The 24,854-nt window shown below is 42.5% G+C and overlaps 1 protein-coding gene across 5 annotated transcripts in view; it reads right to left on the reverse strand.

Annotated features, from left to right (window-relative positions):
* Positions 1 to 1,092: 1,092 nt before the first annotated feature.
* Positions 1,093 to 24,854, reverse strand: part of LOC121681667 — a 71,445-nt gene continuing 47,683 nt past the window's right edge. For 2 of the 5 annotated variants that reach the window (XM_042061537.1, XM_042061534.1), the window contains 2 exons: positions 2,171 to 2,223; positions 1,476 to 1,857 (listed from right to left, as the gene is read on the reverse strand). In XM_042061537.1, the coding sequence (XP_041917471.1) occupies positions 1,672 to 1,857; positions 2,171 to 2,223 (239 nt within the window). In that variant the 3' untranslated portion in view covers positions 1,476 to 1,671. Of the gene's footprint in view, positions 1,376 to 1,475; positions 1,858 to 2,170; positions 2,224 to 2,311; positions 2,426 to 2,854; positions 2,918 to 3,003; positions 3,349 to 3,644; positions 3,709 to 4,815; positions 4,864 to 24,854 lie in introns of those variants that run through there. The other 3 variants (XM_042061535.1, XM_042061533.1, XM_042061536.1) reach the window with 3 other exon arrangements.

Here is a 24,854-nt window from a genome sequence, read left to right on the forward strand (position 1 = left end):
GAAGCTGAGTGGCGAGTTGGGTTACAGTAAGTAAGGTCTGATTGTTCTTATATTGAATAGTGTGAAGCGGCACCACCGTGTGACAGAGGCAACATGGTCAGATAAGGTTAGTCACATAAGTAACATGTGTATGTATTAGTGGTCAATAAGGTCTGTATTAAGCATCATTACACATATAGTCTTTATTCAGCAATTTCTTATTCTTACTCAATAGGTGAATTATTCTGGATAGTAAGCGGGATAATGTATAGATTGCCGGTTCTATACATTATCCCTTACATAATAAAAATAGCATAGGATGCCTGCAAGATTAATTTTGCCATCATCATCATAATTATCGCTGCCAGTGTGAAAGGACCTGTACTGTACTCTGTTGGGTTCCCAGACTACTGTAGCTTAGTTGTTGTAAGTGGCTGTGGGTAAAATCATGCCAGAATGAGTAAATGTGAATGCATGATGAAATCAGCATGAGATAGAAAAAACTCTGGTGAAAGCACATCCAGGCATATTAACTGATCATGAAATTCTCCTGCTACAGAGAGCACGAGACAGGTGGGGTTCTCTGAACATGTAGGCTCTGATCGCTGTTACAGTATGTACCTCTGCACCCCTATAGGCCTTGCAGTGATAGTGCAAGAACATCAGTCTTGATTATATTTTTTGTGGATGACACTCGTCATCATGTGTAGGATTGTAAATGGGTGATACAGTGCTGCAACAGTTGCTAATGATGTGGTTACTGCTGTGTGATTGTAATGTTTCAAATTCAACAGTTGAAATTGGTTTATGTGTCTGAATTGTTGCTTGAATACACTACGTTTACATTGATGAGTATTGAGTATCAGTCAGGGTTTGAACCAATTTAAACTCTATTCAACTGACGACTCCGATTTCTGGCACTGGCTCTTATGTATCTTATGTACAGTATGGTATCATATGGAAACCCTAGCAAATAGTGCAACTATGGAATACCTTTGATTCTATTAGTCAGTGTGATCACTGCCCAGACCTCTTCTGATTTTGTGAAAAGTGTCTACATGCCGAGATGCAGAGTTCTTTTACGTTATACAAATCAGTTTTCTCGGGATACAGTTTCAAGGAAAATAATCTTCATTTTATGCAAAGCCTAAACATCACTAATGCTTTACAGACTTGACATGAAAAGAGGACAACTGATACTGTCTCGTACATACAGTAGTAATATAGTTAACACACATTTGAGAACATTCATTATACACACATGAATTATACACACGTTAAAGTGATACCAACATGACATACCGGAATGTCACAGAATATTAGCATGAACTAGATACAACAAAAGAGTCTTGATGTCGTAAATCACCGTTGTGTATATCACATCATCCAAATGCATCTGGCAACACAAAAACATAAAGTAGATGTATTAGAATGCGTAAACGTTTTTTTGGATGAAAAAGCTGTTGGGCCCTTCATGTCGGACTTATTAACCGACTAGCTAACTATCACACACAGGTAGGGGCCCTATGAAGGGGTACTGAGGTGGTAGAATAAACAACAACACAAACAGGCGCCCGCTGATGTCGCTTGCTGTGTCCTTTGTAACTGCAGGCCCGGTCCCTTCAGCACCCATATCGTAACCCCCCCCTTCACATCAATCTACTGTATATATAACATTTATAACTATAACAATCAATAGTACATTTCATCATGAATGAATGTCTCAGTACATGGGTTACCAGTCTTCAGTCTTTGCTTTCTTTCACTTTTTACATCAGAATAAACAACTTCTGATTTCAACTCCTTGTTCTTTTTTCCCTTAGGTTTTCTTTTTGAAAAATCCAAAGCAGCGTAGGTCATTCTCTCAGCATCACTCTCCTGTTAATTCCAAATACACTGTTTGAATACAGTACATTATATTTCTACATAACTACTAAATGTACTGTTATAAAATGTACATGGCAAAGCCTTATTTATCATACTTACACAATGAAAAGCAATGCTGTTAAAAAGTACACATATGATTTTATAGGGTACAATTCAGTACTTCTGAGGCATTTTGAGACTTTTTGTAAGTCGATGAAATGTAGCATTATATCTGAAGCTTTGTCTTTTTATTGACCTGTAAGGATTGTTAGAAACCCTGCCGTAAAATTTTCATTTTTGTTTTGCAAATAATTATTTTACTTACCCGAGTTTCCTCCACCACAGAGTTGTTACAGTGCATTTGTTTTTGAGCTCTCTCTGTTAAATAAACAAACATACACATATACATTTGCTAAGAAATTGGCCCCTTACCCTTACATATGTAATGGATGAATAGAGTACTTACCTTTGCAGTGTTCACAAACAGGTCTTCTCAATCGAGAAGCAATAAGGAATGGCATCACAGCAACACACACACTTAATGCCACTCCCAACCCAACCACATAAACCACCAGGGTATCTAAAATGGCCAAAATACAAACATGAAGGAGACAGTTTAAAAATATGTCTTCTGCAAATACAGCTACAGTAATTCCATTCTGTGCTATCCAAATACTTGTCTTACTTGTCTTGTATATATATTATATTAGTCCTATACAAATACAACTACAGTTATTACAAATGGAAATGGCTTATCAAACATATTTTCTTCAAAACCTTTTTCCCCTCAATGTTTAGTCTGTGTGATGCAAAGACTTGTCTTTGGAATTACTCTGCCAATCGTTGTTTCATTCCAAATGGCAGTATTTATTAGTATGTAAACTCCATATCATGTTAAATAAGAATACACAACATATTGTTTTTCATTTTCCTTGGAAATAAAAGGTGATAACTTTTCATCATGATATACAGTAAAGTAAGCAATTAAAGTGTCAGAAATAGTATTCACCTTTTTCTGTGATTTCACAAGCTGGGGTGTTGTCTGTGCTGTTCTGAAGCCTTGATTCACTTTCTGAAAAGTAACACCATAATCAACAACAACCACAACAACCATAACTACAACAACAACAACAACAACAATAATAATAATAATAATACCTTCATAATTCATAAGTGTCCCACTGCCAAACTTCACAACAACTCTTGAAAAATAGCCACAGTAATAAATGCCTGAATCTGTATCTTGAAAATCATAAATTTGCAAATTATATTTTCCATTTTCATTTATCGCTTTGAATCGTTGTTCACTGAAACCATCATATTGTGCAAAAGTTGTTGAATAGGGGAAAGTTCCCAGGACGTATTGGAGGTCTTTTGGCTGTTTCATCCTAATCCAGAAAATAGATTGAATGTCTGCAGATGTTACATTTATTTTGCATTTGAGAGTCACATTCTCTCCAGTCTTAGCTATTAATCTGGTATCTGACTGATGTGGTGTTCCATCTGAAGGTGAAACAAACATGCACACACACACACACACACACACACACACACACACACACACACACACACACACACACACACACACACACACACAAGGAACATACAAGGAACAAAAGTATGAAAACACATTTTAGTTCTGTTTGTTAACAAACATTTTTCTTAATTAATGTGATGACTATATACTTGAGGTGCAAAAGAAAAGGTAATAACATTACTGATCATATTCACAATGGTAACAACTTTAAGTTGTTTCATGTATTGAATGTAGTAAGATTTTGTATAAGATATTGTCTCACCTGTATATACATAAATGATCAGTAACAGAAGTATGTACGGGAAGATCATCTTTCCTGTGTTAATCTGTATATACACAGACAGAAAGGTGAGCCATTTTATTTGAATGACAGTACTGAGGATGGTTAATTCTGAAAGAAACCTGACAATATAAAATTAGCACCATATTGAGAACCATACAGCTTACAAAGTAGAACTCTCACTACAGCAAATACAACATACATTCTGTGTTCTATGTGTTATGTAAGGGATAATGTATAGCTTACTTTCCCTTTCAATGAAATTCCATTGCAATAAGCGAACGGAATGCTTGCGGAGGGATATGAAAGACGTTAATCAACCCGTTGCCATTGACAGCGGTGATTATATACTTTGCCGGTGATTTATGTAGATTTAACATAGGCCCGAACGTTGGCAAGGCCCATTCATGTGAATGGAACTTTCTGCAGCACTCTGAAGAGCCGTGTAATAATTCAAAATACTGTGTACCCCTTTAGAGTCTACATCATACTGGGTACCCCTTTAGAGTCTACATCATACTGGATACCCCTTTAGAGTCTACAGTATACTGGGTACCCCTTTAGGGTCTACAGCATACTGGATACCCCTTTAGTTGCCAATATGCAGGGCACCCTGATAGACTTTAGTGATGCCATGCAAGTGAAAAAAAAAATACTTAAAGGAAGAGGCCCATGCTCAGAAAAGTGGAGAAAAGGGTGTGTCCTGCATGTATATGTAAGTTAGTACAATAGAAGGCGCTGCAATAACAGTGATAATGATTGAGACACTATTGGCCCTAACTGTCCCAATATATTGCTGCTTTGTCAGAAAAAAACAGGTCTATTTGGAGTGCTACATGGGTGTGAGTCCTTTTTGGTGGTCTTCAGCGCAGGGATTCCAGATTTATTAAAAAGACAAATCCGAGGCACTCAAGAAGGATGCATTAAAAAATATATATTTTCTTGGATACTTAATCATGCCTATGCATTTTAGCCAAACTGGTCTTCATCAGGGCAATTTGATATTGCTGCTTTGATACATTTGTGCATGTAACTTGTACAACCTGAAACCAAAATATTTATAAGCGATTAAATACTTCATACGACCGCTCATGTTATTTAGGAAGTTATTTAGGAAATCATCTGCGATACATCACAAAATGCTTTTTCTTACCTGCACTCACTTACTGTACTGTAGTTGATCAGTATCAAAATCGCACTGTGTGATTACTGCACCCAGAAAGAAATGAGAGATGTGCTGGGTGGTGCTTATGATCACGTGCAATGACGTGGAAATATCACCCTTTTTTTGTGTGTTTTGATATAAACCACAATGGAAGCTTTAACCACCCACATTACCATATCTATTTCAAGCTGGTTTTTTTATCTTCTTTTGAAGACCTAATAATGGGCATAAGGTATGTGACTACCTTGAATGCAAGACAAATTCCCTTTGGGCCAGTTTTTTCATCTTTTCAAGGTCACATGTTCAAAGAAGGTGACTGTGTCCTGCAGGCCTCTCTGTGTTGTTTTCTTTACATCCTGTGGTCACATTACGGGGCGGGGTTACGGGGACGCTGGCGAGACACGCCGCTCCGTCTGGCATCATGTTTTTGTTTGTTTTTATGTAATGTTCGTAATTTTATGTAATGTCATGTTTATTTTTTTCTATTAGTTTGTCTAGTTAAATGTTTTCCCTATTTATTTACGTTATTTTTGATAGTTTTCGTGTTATTCTTAGTCCTTTTTACTGCTTCTAAGTCAGCTGAAACGTCGTTGACGTTTGTCCATTGGGAGGTTGCTATGGCTAGCTTTTGCCCTAGCTGGGCATCGGACATCCTTCCATCCATCCGTGAGCGGTGCTGCACTTCACTGTCTGGTCGAGGGGATCTCTCGGGACAGCTGGACCTGGGCTACTCTGCGGGAGATCTGCCGTGGCCGCCGAGCTGTTGCTGACCTGCGAGCTGCCATGCCAACTGCAGACTAACTGGGCCTCTGACATCCTTCCATCCATCCGTGAACGGTGCACTTCACTGTCTGGTCAAGGGGATCTCTCAGGACAGCTGGACCTACACTGTAGGCTAGCTACTCTGCGAAAGATCTGCCGTGGCCGCCGAGCTGTTGCTGACCTGCGAGCTGCCATGCCAACTGCAGACTAATGTTAGCCTAGCGGTGAGGAGCTGCAGTCTCACGGAGTAACAGACGGTCGCTGTTAGAAGTCCACCGAGTTGCGGATCTACACGATCGCCCACTACTTCAGACTGTGCTTCCAGTGATCTCCGGACTGCAGTCTACAAGGCCTAACGTTAACGTGATCTCCAGACTGCCAGTGAATTCACCGGGTTGATCATTTGCTAACGTTAAAGAACTTTGTTGGCATATCGGTTGTGAAGACACTCTGTGCAGTTTTCCCGGATCATCATTGCCCTTGGACATTTTCAGCTGGTTTGGAAATTGGACTAATTGTAACATCACCTTTCCCCTTTTTAAATATATTTTCTTTTTTTTCACTTTTTATTTGTTTATTTGTTTTGTTGTCTGTCTTGTATGTCTTGGTGTCACGGGTACGCTGGCGACTACGCCGCTCCGTCCAGCATTTTTTGTATTTGTTATTTTTTAAATGTATTTGTCATGTCTTTATGTCATGGGCACGCTGGCGACTACGCCGCTCCATCCGGCATCGTTTGTCTTGTTTGTTGGAGCGCTTTGGGTTGCACTATGTGCATGTTAAATGCGCTTTAAAAATAAAACTGACTTGACTTGACTTGAGATCATTTCCTAGAAATGAGCTCTGCACTGAGGCCTTGGTAGAGCAGCACTGCATGCCTATGGCCTGCTCTTCCTGTCCCATATTCACAAACCCAAGGGGCTTGAGTTCTGAAACATGCCCACATGCATATCAGACCACATCTTTAAACCAGGTGACAGTACCCCTGCAGAGTAGATCTGTTAGGAATGGCCATAAACCCTCATTGTAGACTATTATATTACTGGTCCAAAATGGGGCTGATTTGAATCTGGCTAACCTAGGTGAGACACATGCAAGAGCGCCTATAGAGGTGCAGTAATGGCCCATGCAGTAGACATGGGAGAGTGGACTTGGGAAAGATGAACCAAAATAGTACTCTGAAAAACTGCAATCTCCTTTGAGCAAGTCGAAACTTTGAAGGATATTCAACTTTAAACTCTGCATGTAGGTATCACTACTGTGTCATCAATGTAAGCATTTCATAATTGTGTCATTGTCATTTGACTTTACATTGTCAGATTAATCAAATTATGTCTCACTTAAATTTGATAAAAAAATGTCCCCCCCCCCCCTCCGCAGCTGCAGTGCAATAAGTAGATGCCACATATTGGGTCTTGACATATTCACAGGAATCCCTAGAATTGGAATATTCATGTTGTTTTCATTAGATTTTTGTGTAATTATTCCATATTTTGTGTAGTCATTCTAAATCAGAACCCTTGACATACAATCCAAATGGTCTACAAGAAACCTCGGAATGTTACCTTTCATTTGAGACCAGGATTATGCTTCTACACCAAGAGATTGCCACACAGTAAGCCTTTTATTGTCAGTATGCATTTTGGGAACCCAAAAGTCCTATGGGGAGTTTCCATAGGGCATTTTACAAAATGCATGAGCATACAGTACCTTGGCAAATAATGGTCCAAAGCACTAATTTTTTATTCTATATTGATCTACTTTTGCACACAGCTTCAGAAGACCTGGCGCTAGGGCTCAGTTGTGTTTCTATGTCATCTCAAGTGACCTAGAGGGCTGAAATGTGGTCAGTTCAGAAGTACTTGTTACAATATCTACAATATTCTAGCCTCTGTACCTCTGTGCCAGTACTTCCCACAGTTATTCTGATTGTTCCCTAAGAAACTACAAGGCCTCAGCTTCTAAAAAAAACCAAGCATTTGATGGTAGGCCAAACCAGTGGCCTCTGAAGTAGGCACAGTGCAATTTCAAGGGGAAAAAGTCTAAAAATGCCCATCCCATATGAAGTTAAATAAAAATACAACAGAACAATGAAATAGCAAACATCACTGTTACAAAGGAAAAAAGCTCTCCCTGAAAACAAGGGATCATTAGACATGATTTGTTTTCAGTTTAGGACTTTGAATTGTTTTGCATTTACATTTGCAGGCAGCCCGGGCGCCAGAGGAACACAAAATGTGGAAATAAAATACCCCCCCCCCCCAAAAAAAAAAAAATACCCCAAGTAAACACCCTTATGAAAACCTCCCCAGTAGCCTAAATGATCAACTTGTGTGTGTGCACAGACTTCTTGAAGGGCAGGGGTGAAAAAACAAGAAGTACCTATGTTCATGCAAAAGGTTCAAGGCAGCACTGCCACCGTTGACTTCAAGGCACCTGCCCTAACCTTAACCCTTGACTGACCCTAGTGCCTTCCAGGCAGCGCTAGAATAGATCGCAATAGATTGTAAATGTCTGCTGTGGTGAAAGGCTCCACAAAGTCACACAGCTGACAGTGGAATACAGTTTTATTTATTTCCCTAGATCTTCCTGAGTGTGCCATGTTGTTAAATGAACTTTGAGTGCATTGAAATATTTAAACATTAAGGGCATGGAACATGTGGCACTCTTATTTTACTGTAATGTTTTAGTACAGTAGATAGTCTCTTTTCAGCACAAAATGTGTAGTAAGTACAGCTCCATTGCATTCAGATTTTGATCTGTACATGAAACTTAATTAGATATACCACACTTTCCAATTCACTTAATAAACAGTCACAAGATAAGAATACTTTATTTTATTTATTCATTTATTTATCTAATTTGTTTTCTTTCTTTCTTTCTTTCTTTCTTTCTTCATGTGTGTGTGTTGGGGGGGGGGGACTGGTGTGAAAGATCAAGCACTGACAATATTTAAAAATTATTGGTGGCGAGCTCTGAGTACAGGGGAAATGTTCAGACTACCAGAATACTGAGACAGAGCTCTGTGATCTTGGATAAACACAACTACTGATTTCACAAGATGGCCCTAGAGGTAAAGAAAAGAGCACCCAGAGTTGCTTACTCCACATGATGGTGCTAGTAATCTAGAACTCATACTGTGTCTGCCTCTTCTATGTTCTAATAGATAGACAAGAAGACATACCGACAAATGAACACACACATGTACGTACGCACAGACAAATAAACACACACAAACACACACACACAGACACACACACACACACACACACGCACACATGCACATGCAGGCACATATGCATGTGCACATACACAGACACAGACACACACACAGACACACACACACACACACACACACACACACACACACACACACACACCATACGTGCATAGAGAGACATACAGGTATAGGCTGTCTCTTAACATCCTCCCTCCCTCTGCCTCTCTTTTTTCTCTGTCTCTCTCTCTGCCATTTGTTTGCAGAATGATAAAAAATCATACACACATGACATGAAATGTTTAAGTTTCCTCTTAGAACAAACATGTTTTTGAAGACACAGAGGTGAAAATAAAATGTCATAATAATAAGATTAGACAACATAATAAAATAACAATAAAAAGATAAATTCAGTTCACTTGTATGCATTACCTATAGACACAGGTAATCTGAGACCATACATTTTAAATTCTTAATGCTGTTACACAAAGTGTACTGTAAATTAATTACATTTATATTTTTTTATAATTCATATACATTATTAATTACTAATGTATACTACATTTCAAATGTATATAATGTATAGACTATATATATAACTTATAAATATATTATTCATTCATTTCACCTGACACATAAAGCTGCTAAAATTAAGTTATACACATTAACCCACAATGTTACACATGCAGAACGGACAAACATTTAATATTGTAAAGACAGCATAGAGCATATAGGCCAAGGCAGAAGGGCTTGATGGTGCTTTTGGCCCCCACCGTCAACTTCAAGGCAGCGCTGCCTAGCCTAACCCTACCCCTAACCCTTGCCTAACCCTAGCGCCTCTCGGGCAACGCTGCCTTGAAGGCGACAGTGGAGGCCAAAAAAGACCGCATATCGGCAGAAGGCTGCCTCTTCTGCTTGCTTTATGGTATGCACAATCACAAAATTGCCACGTCATGTCGACTTAAAGACAAACAAGACATTTTTCGTTAATGAAAAACCTACAATAATACAGTACATTTTTAAATTGGTAAATTACTAATGTTATTAAAAATAATTATGCATAGCTGTCCTTTCTGTTCCAACCACTAAAACAAAAGCAGAATAACACACAGTACACAATTTAGCGTATAATTAATTTAATTTAGGAATAATATTTTAAGAATCTAAAACTCTACTAAGGTGGAGAATCAGAGGTAGAGGTCCAGGGCGATGTCTGAATGTGCTCAGTGAGGCCTGAGCTGTAGGGTGAGGGATGAGTGCACGGTCCTGGTGTGACTCTGTAATAAGAGGTGGCCCAGGGGTGTGAAGTTTCCACTAGTGTCTTGAGACCAATGAATAGCTTTGTTGATGTTGAGAGAATCGGTGGCTGGAAACTTCTAGACCCTATGTGGTCTTGAGGTGTGAACCAGCCTTTCTGCTCACTGACCCCCCCCCCCCCCCCACACACACACACACACACTCACATACACAACACACACACACACACACACACACACACACACACACACACACACACGTCCCTTCTTCCTTTGAACCACTACACTAAAGGGTGTACAATGCATGGCAAGTCTAAAAGCAAACTTTTAAGTAATGTGTTTAATATAAGTTACTCATGCAATAAATATGCAAACATACACACAGTCACGCACACACAAACACATTTCACACACGCATACACATGGACGTACGCAGGCTTGGACACACACATGCACACACGATCCAACATATACCTCAGGGTGTTTGCAAGCATATGACACTAAATAAAAGTATTATATTTGTCATGTAACTTTGCAGAGCTCAATAAGAGTGTACAGTGTAAGTACAGAATAGCACTGCTTACACACGTATAAATCACTGTATTTAGCGCTGCATATGCAGCATACCCAGCTACTACAGCTTAGTAGCTCTGATCATTTCAGTTGATTGCAATTAATTCAGATTTCTCTGTCTTGTTGTTTGTTACACTGGCCCTGGTGTCCTCTGCCAAACTCTTTTGATCTATTTCTGTGCATGCAGGTCTGTGGACAGAGGGCTGATGCATCATGTTGAAAGCACAAACAGCAGTCCTGGGGGCTGGGGGGCTGAGGCTGATTCCGGGAAATAACGACCCTGTATACCATTGTGGGTAAGAAACCTCTGCGGTCCAGCCGTACTGCGGAAGGGAGTGATGCACAGCAACCAGCGCTCTGAGAAACAAACAAGAGAACGGGGTTGAAGGTGTGTGTGTGGCTAGTTGCATATTGCACGCGAATAAAGCCAGGCACGCGCACACACACACAAAACAGTAACCTTGAAATAAATGACCACGCAATTATTGTTACAAAATGTTCATTGTTTACTAAACAAATAAATACAATGAATGTCCAGTTTCCAATGGGCCTAAATACAAAATAACCTAGTTTTAGGCAAGTCCCCCCACTCGGCATACAGGAAGGGACGGGCTATGTGTAGAGACTACTGCCATATTGGCGTTACAAACTAACCCCATGCATTTCTATGGAGGATTGTGTGAGTGCTGTGTCTCCTCATTAGCAAGTCTCTGCAGGCTTTTCACGGTGGTTATACAGGGTGGTGCACAGACCAGTGCGCACCTTGTGAAGTGCAGCAGTACACTGTGCTTTTTACAGGCTGACAGAAATGAACATAGTGGCCTAATGAAGTGCACCCAGCAAAAACAGAAGTAAACATATTATTAACAATAATAATAACAATTGTTTGTTGGGTTGTAGCTGGGTTGTTTAAAACAAAAATGAAATGGAAATTGGGTTGCTTTGATTATAATATTGTTATATATTATAATTACATATTATAATTTATTTTATCGATACAACAGAACTACAATAATTTGATTTGGTAACACTTTATTTTGAATGGTTTGTATATCTATCATGACCAGATTTACCCCATCCAGCAGGTCTCAGGTCAGCTCTTTGCCTCTGATGAAAATCTGATGAAAATTTAGACAAATTGGCAAAGTTTTGTAAAAGCACTCAGTATTACAATGTAACAACTATATGTAGGTACCCACAAATACATAATGCAAGTACAATGATAGTACCTGATAGTACATGTTGTTACACAGGTTGTACCACTGTACCTAATTAGGTAGGTACACTGTAACAGCGACACATTAAAATAAAGTGTTACCTTTGATTTTATATTATGTGTTAAAATCGTATCTATTTACAATTACAAAAGTTGAAAAGCCTGTGAAAAGGGCACAACAATAAGGCTGAATCTAAGAGCGAGGGTGTCTGCTCTTTTAGGTGGTTAAAAGGGGCCAGGTCACATTTCGCACTCAGAGTGGAAACATCAAGAAGAATACAGCAGGTACATGACTGTGGTTTAACACACACATGCAAACAAACCCTCATGCAAACAAAACCTCAACTGAAAGTCTTGTACTGTAGATGTGTGAAAGGAAGTTGCAGACCTTAAATAAAGGCATTCAAAACTCAACATGAAGACATGTTTTAATCATTCATGCTAATACCAGAATTAATTATTATTATTATTATAATTATTATTATAATTATTATTATAATTATTATTATAATTATTATTATTATAATTATTATTATTATAATTGTTATTATTATTATTAAGGATTGTAGCAAACGATTGTAAAGGAGATCAACTTGGTGTGGCCCTGAATCAAATCTTAATGACTAGCACCATCAGAGTTTGATGAAGTGGTTGAGGATAACTTTCATGTTGCAAATTCAACATGTAATGTTCATTTCATTATAACTTGTAAGGTGCTGTAAGACCAGTCTTTTTGCCAGCCTTTTGCTTTCTTGAAACAGAAAAGACATTCCATAACCGGCAATTTACATCTGTGTGGGTACCTGTGTTCGATCTCTATTGTCTAAGCTGGCTATGGCCATGATTCCCAACACCCATGCTCCCTCCACTACTTCAGAAGTCCTATATTATCAAGACACCTCTGCCAAAGAGGTTAGTAGCCTATTCCAAAATCTGGACGCATAGGTTGCTGTATCGAACAGCGGGAGGCAGAACTCAACCTGGGCTATGTAATGCCATTTATTACAACAGAGGACACATCCAACAATCTAGGGCAACACGATGCCTGCAAAGCATCAAAACATCTACAAAAACAGATGCTTGATAACAATGAAATTATCAGCATATTTGCTTAAGCACGACATAGCGCACACTTTTGGACTAGGGCTGCACAATTATCGCAATTGTAATCGCAATATGAACCAAAGCAAATACCTAATCACAAAAGGTACAGATAATCATACACAATTAATTTGGTCACATTTCTGACATTTATATTCATTTCATCCTCCTTGACTATGCCACCTTTGGTTGGTGGGTGTGCATAGTATGTTAGGGGCACAGAAATTCTGATTGATGAGCTTCCCAGTCGGTCAAGGACGCTGTGCTTCTTGTGCACCGGGCATGCTCACCAATCAAAGGTGGCACAAATTAAAGAGACATTTGGAATATTGAACTGAATCAATTCATTGACATTCAAAAGTCAGAAAAATTGCAAGATATTTTCCCCAAACCGTGCACCCCTACTTTGCACCTTTGTATCTGATGTCATAGTAATCAAATATTTCCAAAATAGTTTTGATGGTACATCAACTCAACAGGATGAACGGCAATTCGCCTGCAAATAGCACTATGTAATCCTGTCAATTGGGTAGGATCACTAAACCCCTCCCACAAAAGAGTATGATTTGCTTTACAGCATATAGGTGGGTCTTCAAAAACCCAGCCAAAATAAATAAACACCAAAAATAAATATCATGAAAAAGTAAACTTTAAACCCTCTAATTTAGTTTAAAAAGTGACACATTTTTGGCTGATTGCCTCCATACCATACTGCATTGATGCAGTAATTTGTGCACAAGGAGCTCCAACCAAATATTGAGTGCATAAATTTACTTATTATAACTTAACGATTTATTATTTTTTCTGAAGGTTGACATTCTGTTCTATTTTGAGATACCTGTAAGCTGTAATCATCAAAATTAAAACAAAAATGGCTTGAAATAGTATAGAAATACTTTATATGTAATGAATATATGAAGTGAAAATGTTCATTGTTTAATACTAAATTAGGGGGTAAAAATGCACTTTTTTACAATAATCTAATTACATGATGCATGTAACATGATCTAAATAGGCAGTGGTTTATCTAACCTAGTTATGTACTTATTATCTGTTTTATTTTCAGAACCACACACACGGCCGAATTGGGGCTGAACTGAGGACTTTTGGAGCTGAATACGTAAGGGATAACGGCCGCCGAGGTGTCCTGTTATACGAAATTAATGGACGAGGGCGAGGGCCAAAAAACTCCCCGACGCGCAGCAGAGGAATTAATTGCCTCCGCCCGAGTCCATTAATTCCGTATAACTGGACACACCTCGAAGGCCGTTATCCCGCTTATCACCCGGTTGCCACTGTAAAGCAAAGGAAACATGCGGTTCCATTTAAAAAGAAACTCACTAGTTCAGCTTGTTGTACAACTTTCGTTGGCCCTATAACAGCGATAGCAAGGACAGTAGCTTGTTTACAGTTGATTCCATTGTTGCGAAGCCTGCCTCCAGGCTCAACCGTCATCCTACTATCGTTGTTATAGTTACTATTCATAAGCATTGATATGGAATGGCGCTTAAACTTTTTTTACCAGATCTACTTCATAGGTGTCCCGTTATTCAGAATTAAAAGCCACCCCGCCAGCCAATCAGAAAAGAGTATTTCTTCTCTCCGGGTGATAAGATGCAATAAAACTAGAGAAAAGTTAAAAACAGACCACGTAGCATTTGCTTAGGGTTGCCTAGCAACAGAAGTTCTACCAGAAAGACTCAGTAGACAGAATAGAATCAGTTAACGATTTAATTAGTAAAGGAACGGCTTGGATGCAAGCATGATAGAGTCCTGAATAGGTAACAGTCTTTGGCGTAGGCCCCGTCTCGGATCCGTCCAGCGATGAGCGGATCTCGTCTCCTGCCGATGGATGAAGGCAGGGGCGGGGAGCCTACCCCCCACGACGAGACGGGGACCAACTGGTGGCGGTGGCTGAAGGAAGATGTGGTAGGCAGACCGTGCCCGATGGACGTGGACTGCTGGCAGAGGTGGCTGGAGGGGAGGTGGAGGGGACGTCAAAGTCAGCGTACTGAGAAGCAGAAGCAGTGTTAGGTGGTACATATTTAAAGAGCCCACTGAATTCCTATAGGCTAGCGCTGATTGAATGAGTGAATGATCAGATTGCAGGGCTTTCCCAAAAGTAGGCAAAGCTAAGATTGGCTCCGTGTAAGCATGGGAGGAGTAAGCTACACTACGAGTCTTCCTAGTAGAACTTTCGCTGAAGCTATCATTTCTACCAGAAAGACTCAGTAGACAGAATAGAATCAGTTAACGATTTAATTAGTAAAGGAACGGCTTGGATGCAAGCATGATAGAGTCCTGAATAGGTAACAGTCTTTGGCGTAGGCCCCGTCTCGGATCCGTCCAGCGATGAGCGGATCTCGTCTCCTGCCGATGGATGAAGGCAGGGGCGGGGAGCCTACCCCCAAAAGGATGAGTGATGCCCGCCAGGGCGGTGACTCCGTAATCTGGTTCTGAGAGGAGCAGAGACATTAGTATACATACAAGATGAATTAAACAGCATGACTGGGCCGGGGTGAAGACGTTGTGCCAGGACGCCGACAGAATTTTAAAGTAGCTAGGTGTTAACCATAACCTAGGGTTGTAGTGGGGCCCGCAGCATACTTTCGCTTTAGTGGGATTTAGAAGCTTGACGAGCTGGGCAACCAGCGTCTAGGGCAACCTAGACCAATGCGGCGGCCGGGCAACCGGCGTCCAGGGCAACCTGGACCATAAGCACTTCACGATCTGGGCGCCCAGTGACTAGCGAGCTAGTACATCGTGACGAGCCAGGCCACCGGCATCCAGAGCAACCTGGACTTTAGTGCTTATGCGAGCTGGGCAACCAGCGTCTAGGGCAACCTAGACCACGAGACGTGCCGGGCTACCGGCGTCCAAGGCAACCTGGACCATTAGCTGGGCAACCAGCGTCTAGGGCAACCTAGACCAACGTGACGGCCGGGCGACCGGCATCCAGGGCAACCTGGACCGAACTGGGCAACCAGCGTCTAGGGCAACCTAGACGAGCGTCACGAGCCGGGCAACCGGCGTACGACGCGACCTGAACCATGAGCTGGGCAACCAGCGTCTAGGGCAACCTAGACAGACATGACGGCCGGGCAACCGGCATCCAGGGCCACCTGGACCAAACTGGGCAACCAGCGTCTAGGGCAACCTAGACGAGCGTCATGAGCCGGGCAACCGGCGTCCAAGGCAACCTGGACAGTGAGCTGGGCAACCAGCGTCTAGGGCAACCTAGACCAACGTGACGGCCGGGCGACCGGCATCCAGGGCAACCTGGACCGAACTGGGCAACCAGCGTCTAGGGCAACCTAGACGAGCGTCACGAGCCGGGCAACCGGCGTACGGTGCGACCTGAACCATGAGCTGGTCAACCAGCGTATAGGGCAACCTATACCGATGTGATGGCCGGGCGACCGGCATCCAGGGCAACCTGGACCAAACTGGGCAACCAGTGTCTAGGGCAACCTAGACGTGCATCACGAGCCGGGCGACCGGCGAGAAGTGACCTGAACCATAAGCGTCGAACGAGCTGGGCAATCAGTGAAAGGGCAACATGCCCATGGCTGAGACTAAATCACCACAAGCTACCGGCATGCTGGGGCCCAATATGTTTCAGCAATTAGTGCAAGGCGAATGCCAGAATTTAACCACCGCCACCAGGATTTGTGAAGGTAAAATGAGGTACCTGAGTTAACATGGGAGAGCAACTTCTGAGCATCGAAAATGTCAAGAGGAGTTAGTTTGATGCATCCTGATGGATGACGTGGATAGCCCTTTTTGGCCGGCAGTCTTGGCTGCGCCGACGCGGAATGAGTGAGAAGTGAACCTCTTTGAAGAGAGGTTACATTTAAGCAGCACGTTAGCTAGATGGCTGCTGAAAATCGGGTAAAGTGTGAGCCGTAGTTTAAGGTAGTGAACGGGGACCAGGGAAGCAAAACATGGTTAGGGTTAAAAGGTTAAACATGATGTACTCAGGATCAATGCAGGGGAATAGAGCTTGAGGTTGCAGATGCTTGGGACCGGAGCAATGAGTTAGTTGATATGGGTGCTTGAGTATATTCGCATCGAAGTCATGTGGTTTAATATTTAGGATAGATAAGCATTATGACTAGTTTTGTAGAAGACTAGTGCTTGTGAAGCCATATGTGTGTTCTGGTTCGATAGCTCACCTGCAGCGGCTAGAGTGAGATGAATGCATGAGCTGCAGACCCAAGGCCAAGATGGATGCGTGTGAGCTACACCTTAGCACCTGCTCTTGGAAAGCCCCCCAAAATAAGATGAGCAGCATCAGTAATGCGAGGGAAGCATGACCTTGCGACGTAGACAAAGGACTTCAGGACAATTCATGCCTGTATGTGACAGGAGGAAGAAACATATGTTACTGAAATATGACGAGACAACGAACAGATGAGTGCTGGGGTACCACCATGGTGCTTATGCATCTCAGAGTGCAGAGGAGCTCTGAGAATGACTTAACGCGAGCTTGCTATGCCAGCTGCACCACTGTGGCAGGATAGTACAGTTTAGAACTGGCTGCTGGAGAGACAATGAGTAAAGGTAGCAATGAGGAGAGAATAAGCAATACATATCGCCCAACTGGATGCAGAAATTATATTAGTCATGCGCCAAGCACTGGCCCCTGAGTGAGTGGAGGGGTGTGCATTCACGTGACATCCCATGTGGCCAGGACATTTTTAATCAAAGCGACTGACAATGTACCCTGGGAATCCAGAGTTCTCACGGAAGCGTTTGCTCAGGGAGAGACTCGAGTCTGGCAAGGAGTATGATGCACGTAACTTTTGCCCCTTGAATCGCGGGGAACCAATATATGTGTAGCTGATATAGCGGGCCATAGGCGATCTAAACAGATGACAGACGTAGTGTCATCCAATTGCGTCGAAGTCCGGAATCAGGCAGTTAACATTGACCGTATAGCGGTATCCTGAACCATGAGCTGGGCAACCAGCGTCCAGGGCAACCCAGACAGACATGACGGCCGGGCAACCGGCATCCAGGGCCACCTGGACCAAACTGGGCAACCAGCGTCTAGGGCAACCTAGACGAGCGTCATGAGCCGGGCAACCGGCGTCCAAGGCAACCTGGACAGTGAGCTGGGCAACCAGCGTCTAGGGCAACCTAGACCAACGTGACGGCAAACAGGTTAAAGCTAAAACAATTCTCCCACAATGCCAGTGCAATTAAAACAATTTACAAGGTAGAGCACAATAACGAAAGTGCATCAGTGAGTGCCGGTTTTACACAGTCAAGAGTCAGTTCTAGACAGGTGATAAGTGCTGGGATTAGGAAGGCTAGTTTTAAGCCGTGCTACAAGAGGAGATATCCTCGAAGGCGCTGGCCTTCGGGAGATTTGTGAAGACGGAGGGATGACCCCCTCCAGTATGAACTGGAAACATGATCCACACGATTGCGTGATTCTGTGAACCGGCACTGCCATCCCTGTAAGAAAGTAGATTAGTTAGTGTGATATGTGGAACTGCTTCTCCATTGACGAACTGCATCCCCTCAACGGAAGAGGGGAGGCATGATGCACCTGCAGGGGTTAGCAAATTAAAGATTGGGAGGAAAATGTAAAAGGAACTTGCACGTCCTCCCTGGCGCGATCACTTCGGGTGAGCATATCTGCCAAAAACAAAACAGCCAAGGCAAAATGGAGAATGGAAATTAGAGTACACATTATTTGCAGAGGATCCTGCTAAAACAGCAATTCGAGTCAGCAATCAATGTGACTGATGGCGTGACTAGATGGGCTGAAATCACACGGACACGCAGAGACCCGTTGTCTAAAGAGAGTGCATGAAGGGTGCGGCGTTGGCCTGAAAGAGACTTGAGTCTGCCAGTGATGATGGACCGCTCCGTTTGACCTGCGAGAAAGAAGGAGTGGTTAGACAGGTGACATGTAGCATCGTCATCGGTAAAACAACCAGCCAACGGCTACGTTGGTAGTCGTGATCAACGAACTTCCAGCATAGGCCACCATTTAAACCACAACTAGCAAAATGTAAAATTGCCGACATAATCATGGACAGCCGGTAACCATTAAAACCAATATATGGAGTGCTGAAGCGACCCACTGGTGGGCAGTGAGCAAAGTGAGGCCTGCCATGGAATTCCTAGGAACCCAATACACGATACGGAATCAGAAAAGACATTTTAACCATACAAAAGACACTAGAAGGATATGTTACATATACAAATGACACAGCTTCTTAATTAAAAGCTCAACCATGTGGGCATGAGCCCACACTGTGGTGTCAGCTCATGAACACTGACATAATACGGGCATTGAAAGAAAACACCTATTATTGCCTAGATAATAGCTTGTGTGACATACTGGCAATTGATGACCATGGGCCGGCGTGCCGTCATTTTGGTTCGAGCTTTGGTGTAACACCCCCCAAAATTGAGAACCCAGATAGCTGAGAACGTCGGGGACGTCACGGCATACCTGGGACATCACAGATCAGCGGTAGCTGAGAGTAGTTTGAGCAACGGCAAGTGCATGCAGAGAATCACCCAAGGAAGGCCGTGTAGACTTCCTACCAGAAGGTATGGGACGCAATCCCGGATGATTAAACGAATGCAACGATGAACTGGCTTCCCGCAGCCATGCACAAGGAGTGATACCTGAACCGAAGCCTAGCCTAAAGCCTATGCAGCCCAACGAGCAGCGAGGCAAATTAAGAGGCTATACAAAAAGACAACTGGTTTGACGACGCTCAACCAAGGTAGACATCGAGATAACCACAGTGAGTGTAGAACATCAATTAAACAGGTCTTAATACAGGGTTGGGTTCAACGGCAGCGTGGTGCAGGCCAGCAATTTACAGCACGAATCGCAAGGATTATAAAATCAGCAGGAATTATGTAAGGAGGCTTAAGTGAAAGTTAAACCGTGTCAGACAAGTCAGTTTGCTGCCCGCCGAATATCGTTGGCAAGCAGGTTGCATGACTGGGTAGAATGTAGCCCAGCTCGAGGAGCTTGGGAAGAGAGCACGATAACCTTACCAACCAGACGCTGAAGCTTGAGAAATTGTTGCCGAAAACGACATGGGCCTGCAACAGAGTTGCGCGAGGACGGCGACCCGGCAGTAGGCTATCGTGAATTGAAGGCTGCAACAGCGTGAGCGTGACTGGCTCCGATAGGCAGAGATTAGCGATGAAGCGACATGCAGTGGCCCTGACTGAAGGACGCACAGGTCTGAACAGCGCAGCAAACGAGCGCGGTAGGATTGTAACAAGTAACGCCACTGAGGGCAGAAGGGGCGAATGTAAAAATGCAGAGAGCCCAGGTCCACGCGGAAGCCTGAGCTAGGACGTCAAAGTCAGCGTACTGAGAAGCAGAAGCAGTGTTAGGTGGTACATATTTAAAGAGCCCACTGAATTCCTATAGGCTAGCGCTGATTGAATGAGTGAATGATCAGATTGCAGGGCTTTCCCAAAAGTAGGCAAAGCTAAGATTGGCTCCGTGTAAGCATGGGAGGAGTAAGCTACACTACGAGTCTTCCTAGTAGAACTTTCGCTGAAGCTATCATAGACTTTGCTTAATTTGTAAAGCAAAATGATCAACATTGCAGAAGAATTAAGGATACTGCTTCTTCTGACTTGTTTAATTGTCATTGTAATTTATTTGACACATGATCACATTTAAAAGTGTCAAGCATTGCTGTCCCCGATGTCACAGCAGCTCCTTGTGGAAACAGCAAAGAAGAGTGCACATATCCGATGAGATTTCTTTCTTTTTTTTTTTTTTTTTTATTTGCAAACATCATTGACATTACAGAAAATGCAACACTACGACATGCACAAGAATACTACATTCGACAAACAGATGTACATTACATAAACACATACTGTAACTTAACAAGACATCACATTGACTTGGCTTCCACAAACATAACACAACATAACATTAATAACAGAAAGGCTAAGGATGATTTGCGTCCAGGATGATTACAGATATGATTATCAGGGATGAAATTGATGACCGGAATGAAAAGAAAGGGTGGATGGGGGGGGGGGGGTGCGGATGGTAGCTCTGAGAGTGTGAATGAGGTGGTGTTGGGATGGGGGTGGGGATAGGGGGTGAGGGGTAGTGAGTATGTGAGGATGTATGTGTGTGTGTGTGTGTGTGTGTGCATATGTATAAGGCTGGCTTGCTGTTGGGCCAGGAGGAGAGAAGCTGGAACATAGAGAGGGAGGGTTTCAGAGGAGAGGAGTTGTAATTATTGTATTAAAGATAAGTATAATAGTAGGAATAACTGATTGCCTGGTTGATTGCCTGACTGATTGCCAACCTGGGCACCCATTAATGGCCACAGTTCCACCGCAGTTATACTGCGACGAGCTGACAGAGGGGAGGACCTGTGTGCCACCCATCCCCCCAGGCCCCCAGCATATGCACACATCCCCCACTACCACGACCAACCACACCTCGCCCCCAGACCTTCACCCAACACGCCACTCTTGACCTAAATATGTACAGTATGTGAATGGCTAGGTTGAGGGATCTATCTAGAGTGTAGCATTAAAAGAAGTGGGCATGCATGGTGAATATCTGTCAGGATTTCCCCATGCACACCACACTTACCCTGTGTAAGATGTATGCCTCCTCAATGTGTGCATTAAAATAAGTGAGGCATGCAGATAGACACCTGATGAGGCATCTACCTGCACTCCACTCTTACCCTAGCCTGTTTTGTAGTTTTTGTTTATGTTTGATGTATGTCACCTAACATGTAGTGCAATTAAAAGAGAGTAAAGTGTGTGCATGAGCATATGAGGAGGGTGCACACCGGGGGCCCAGGGCCAATAGATAACCCACAGGACCCAACCAATGCCAAAACCACACAGCGACCCGCCAGGACAGAGTCTCCCAAGCCATCCAATGGGGCCCCGTCAGAATAACGATGGGAGAGGCAGAGAGAAAGAGTGAAATTAGTAAAGTTTATCAGAGAATGTAAATAAAAGGGGGAGGGAAAGAAGGGGATGCTATTTATATTACTACTACTAATAATAATAATAACAATAATAGTTCCAGCTACCCTCCCCTGCCCAGTGTTCGATGATATGTGTATCTGTTGATGAAGTGTGTTATGATGGTGTGGAGATAGAACTCAGGCAAAGAGGGTCAGGACTGTAAGTATGTGATAAAGGGGTACCAAGGAGAGGTTGTATCCTGAGTATTGATTAAGTTTGTAGTTGATTTTTCTAATGATATGTAGTCTGTTAACAAGTTTTTCCAATGAGTGATGTGAGCTTTGTTCTTAGATTTCCAGTTCATGAGGATTATTTTCTTGGCGATAGTCAGCGCTACCAGCAGTGTTTTATTGCAGGAGTTGCTTAAATTGACTGTGGATGTATCACCAAGTATGCATAAGGAAGGGGATGCTGGGATGTGACAGCCAAAGATGGAAGAGAGAGATTTTGTGACACTCACCCAGAAGTGGTTGATTGGAGTGCAATGCCAAACCGCATGAATGTATGTATCTGGGTTATTTTGTGTGCAGTGAGTGCAAAGATCCGAGCCAAACCCCATTTTAGCCAATTTATGTGCAGTGAAGTGGAATCTGTGAAGAACCTTGTATTGTATTAGTTGTAGATTACTATTCTTTGTCATGAGGTAGATGTTTTTGCACATTTTGGTCCAGAAGTCGGCACCGGGAGTAATTGATAAGTCTGATTCCCATTTGTGATATGGCAGGCCAATTGTTTTTTCTGAACGAGATATAATTTTGTAAATTTGGGAGAGTATTTTTTTGGGAGAGGGAATATTAAGCAGCTCTGAGATTGATGGGGGAATGTCAAGGTTAGCTGTCTGGATGTAAATTTTTCCTAGGATAGATGATTTAATTTGCAGGTATTGTAAGAAGTGTTTACTCTCGATGCCGTGCTTCTGGACCAAACAGGAAAATGAGGCCAGATTATTGTCTTGAAGAATGTTTTGAAGGTGAGTGATGCCCTTTCCCATCCATGTGTGAAAGTTAAGTGTTTTTTTATTGACGGTGAAATCTGGGTTATTCCAAATCGGGGTGCGAATTGATGGTGCTATAGGTGAATCAGTGATGTGGTAGAATCTCCACCAGGCTGTCAGAGTAGCTGAAATTGTTGGGGCTTTGAAGGATGGATGTTTTTTGACCGACTGACTGCAGAAAGGGAGATCTGAGATTTTAATTTCTTTACAGATTGTTTGTTTTAGGTCTAACCAGGTGTTGTCTGAGGGGGTGGGGTGTAGCCATTTGTGGATGAAGTGGAGCTGGTTGGCCAGGGCATAGTGCTGGAAGTGTGGGGCCTCTAGTCCTCCCATTGCTTTTGGTTTTTGGAGAGTGGTGAGTTTGATCCTTGGGGTCTTATCTTTCCAGTAGAATTTAGTGATTAATGAATCGAGAGACTTAAACCAGAGGGTGGTGGGCTGGGTTGGAATCATAGAGAATAGATAGTTTATTTTGGGCAGTATTGTCATTTTGATTACTGAGATTCTGCCCATGATGGATAATGGGAGGTTCTTCCAGCGTTGAAGGTCATCATCTATTGAAGTGAGTAGAGGGGAATCATTTAGGCTAAATAAGTCTGACAGCCTGGGGGAGACTTTTATCCCTAAGTAAGTGATATAGTTAGTGCATAGTGGGATAGGTGAAGAGTTGGCTGTCACATCCCAGCTGTTGGGATGTAATGGGAGAACTGCAGATTTATTCCAATTGATTGAGTATTCAGAAATTTTAGAGAATGTGTCATGAAATCCGATGAGATTTCTGACAAGGAGCAGATGATAATAGAAACAACTGGAATCTATTTCTTTCAGCTTAACGTTGGCTAGAGATCAATCAGATGCCGCCCTGCGTGACTGTTTCCACACAACAGACTGGGGAGTTTTTCGGACTGCTGTTGACAACATCAACGATTACACTGAGTATGTAATGGGCTATATATGCAAATGCATTGATGACATTGTACCGAGGGTGACCGTACAAACTTTTCCTAACCAGAAGCTTGGGTGAACGGAGAGGTATGTTCAGCACTCCGAGCTCGGACAGCTGCCTTCCATTCTGGCAACCCAAGTGAGTACAGTAAAGCACGTTATGAACTGAGAAAATAAATTAAAAGTGCTAAGAGAGTACAGGGAAAAGGTGGAGTCACACTACAGCGGCTCTAACACCAGAGACATGTGGAGTGGGTTAAGGACAATTACAGACTACAGAGGAAGGAGCGTCAGAGCAGAGGTGTCTGCTTCTCTTGCACTTTGAAAATGACATCAGGTCAGAGTCTCTTTTAGAGCAAGATTGCTGCCCATTTCAGTTATCTGAAAGAGATGTGTGTAAATCATTTAGAAGGGTGAATACACATAAGGCTCCAGGGCCTGACAACATCCCAGGTCGTGTTCTCAAGTCTTGCGCATCTGAACTGGCTGAGGTCTTTATGGACATCTTTAATCTCTCCCTGCATCAGTCTGTTTTCCCAGTCTGTTATCCCCGCAAGGTAAAAATCAATTGTTTAACTCAAGGGGAGGTGGAAAATGAGTGTAATTCCCCAAATGGTGGAATATCCCTTTAAACCTCAGAACCCCCACCCAGACACACAACATACCCCCTCCCCATACACACCATTTCATCATTCCCCTTTTCATCACCCCCCCCCCCCCCCCCCCCCCCACACACACACACATACACACACAAAATACACCTTCTTAATTAATGCTTTTAATTTACTCATTTAAGTTGAGCTGGCTCTTGAGCTTAAGAATTTCATTACTTATGATTAATTTTATAAGTACATGACAATAAAACTACTTGAACTTGAACATCACATCACAGAAATGGATCCAATGATGTTAACCATGCAGATTCACTTGATTACTTTGATATTTCCATTTCTCCAACCC

This window comes from Alosa sapidissima, chromosome 14 (assembly GCF_018492685.1).
Source record: "Alosa sapidissima isolate fAloSap1 chromosome 14, fAloSap1.pri, whole genome shotgun sequence".
In the NCBI taxonomy this organism is placed as follows: domain Eukaryota; kingdom Metazoa; phylum Chordata; class Actinopteri; order Clupeiformes; family Clupeidae; genus Alosa; species Alosa sapidissima.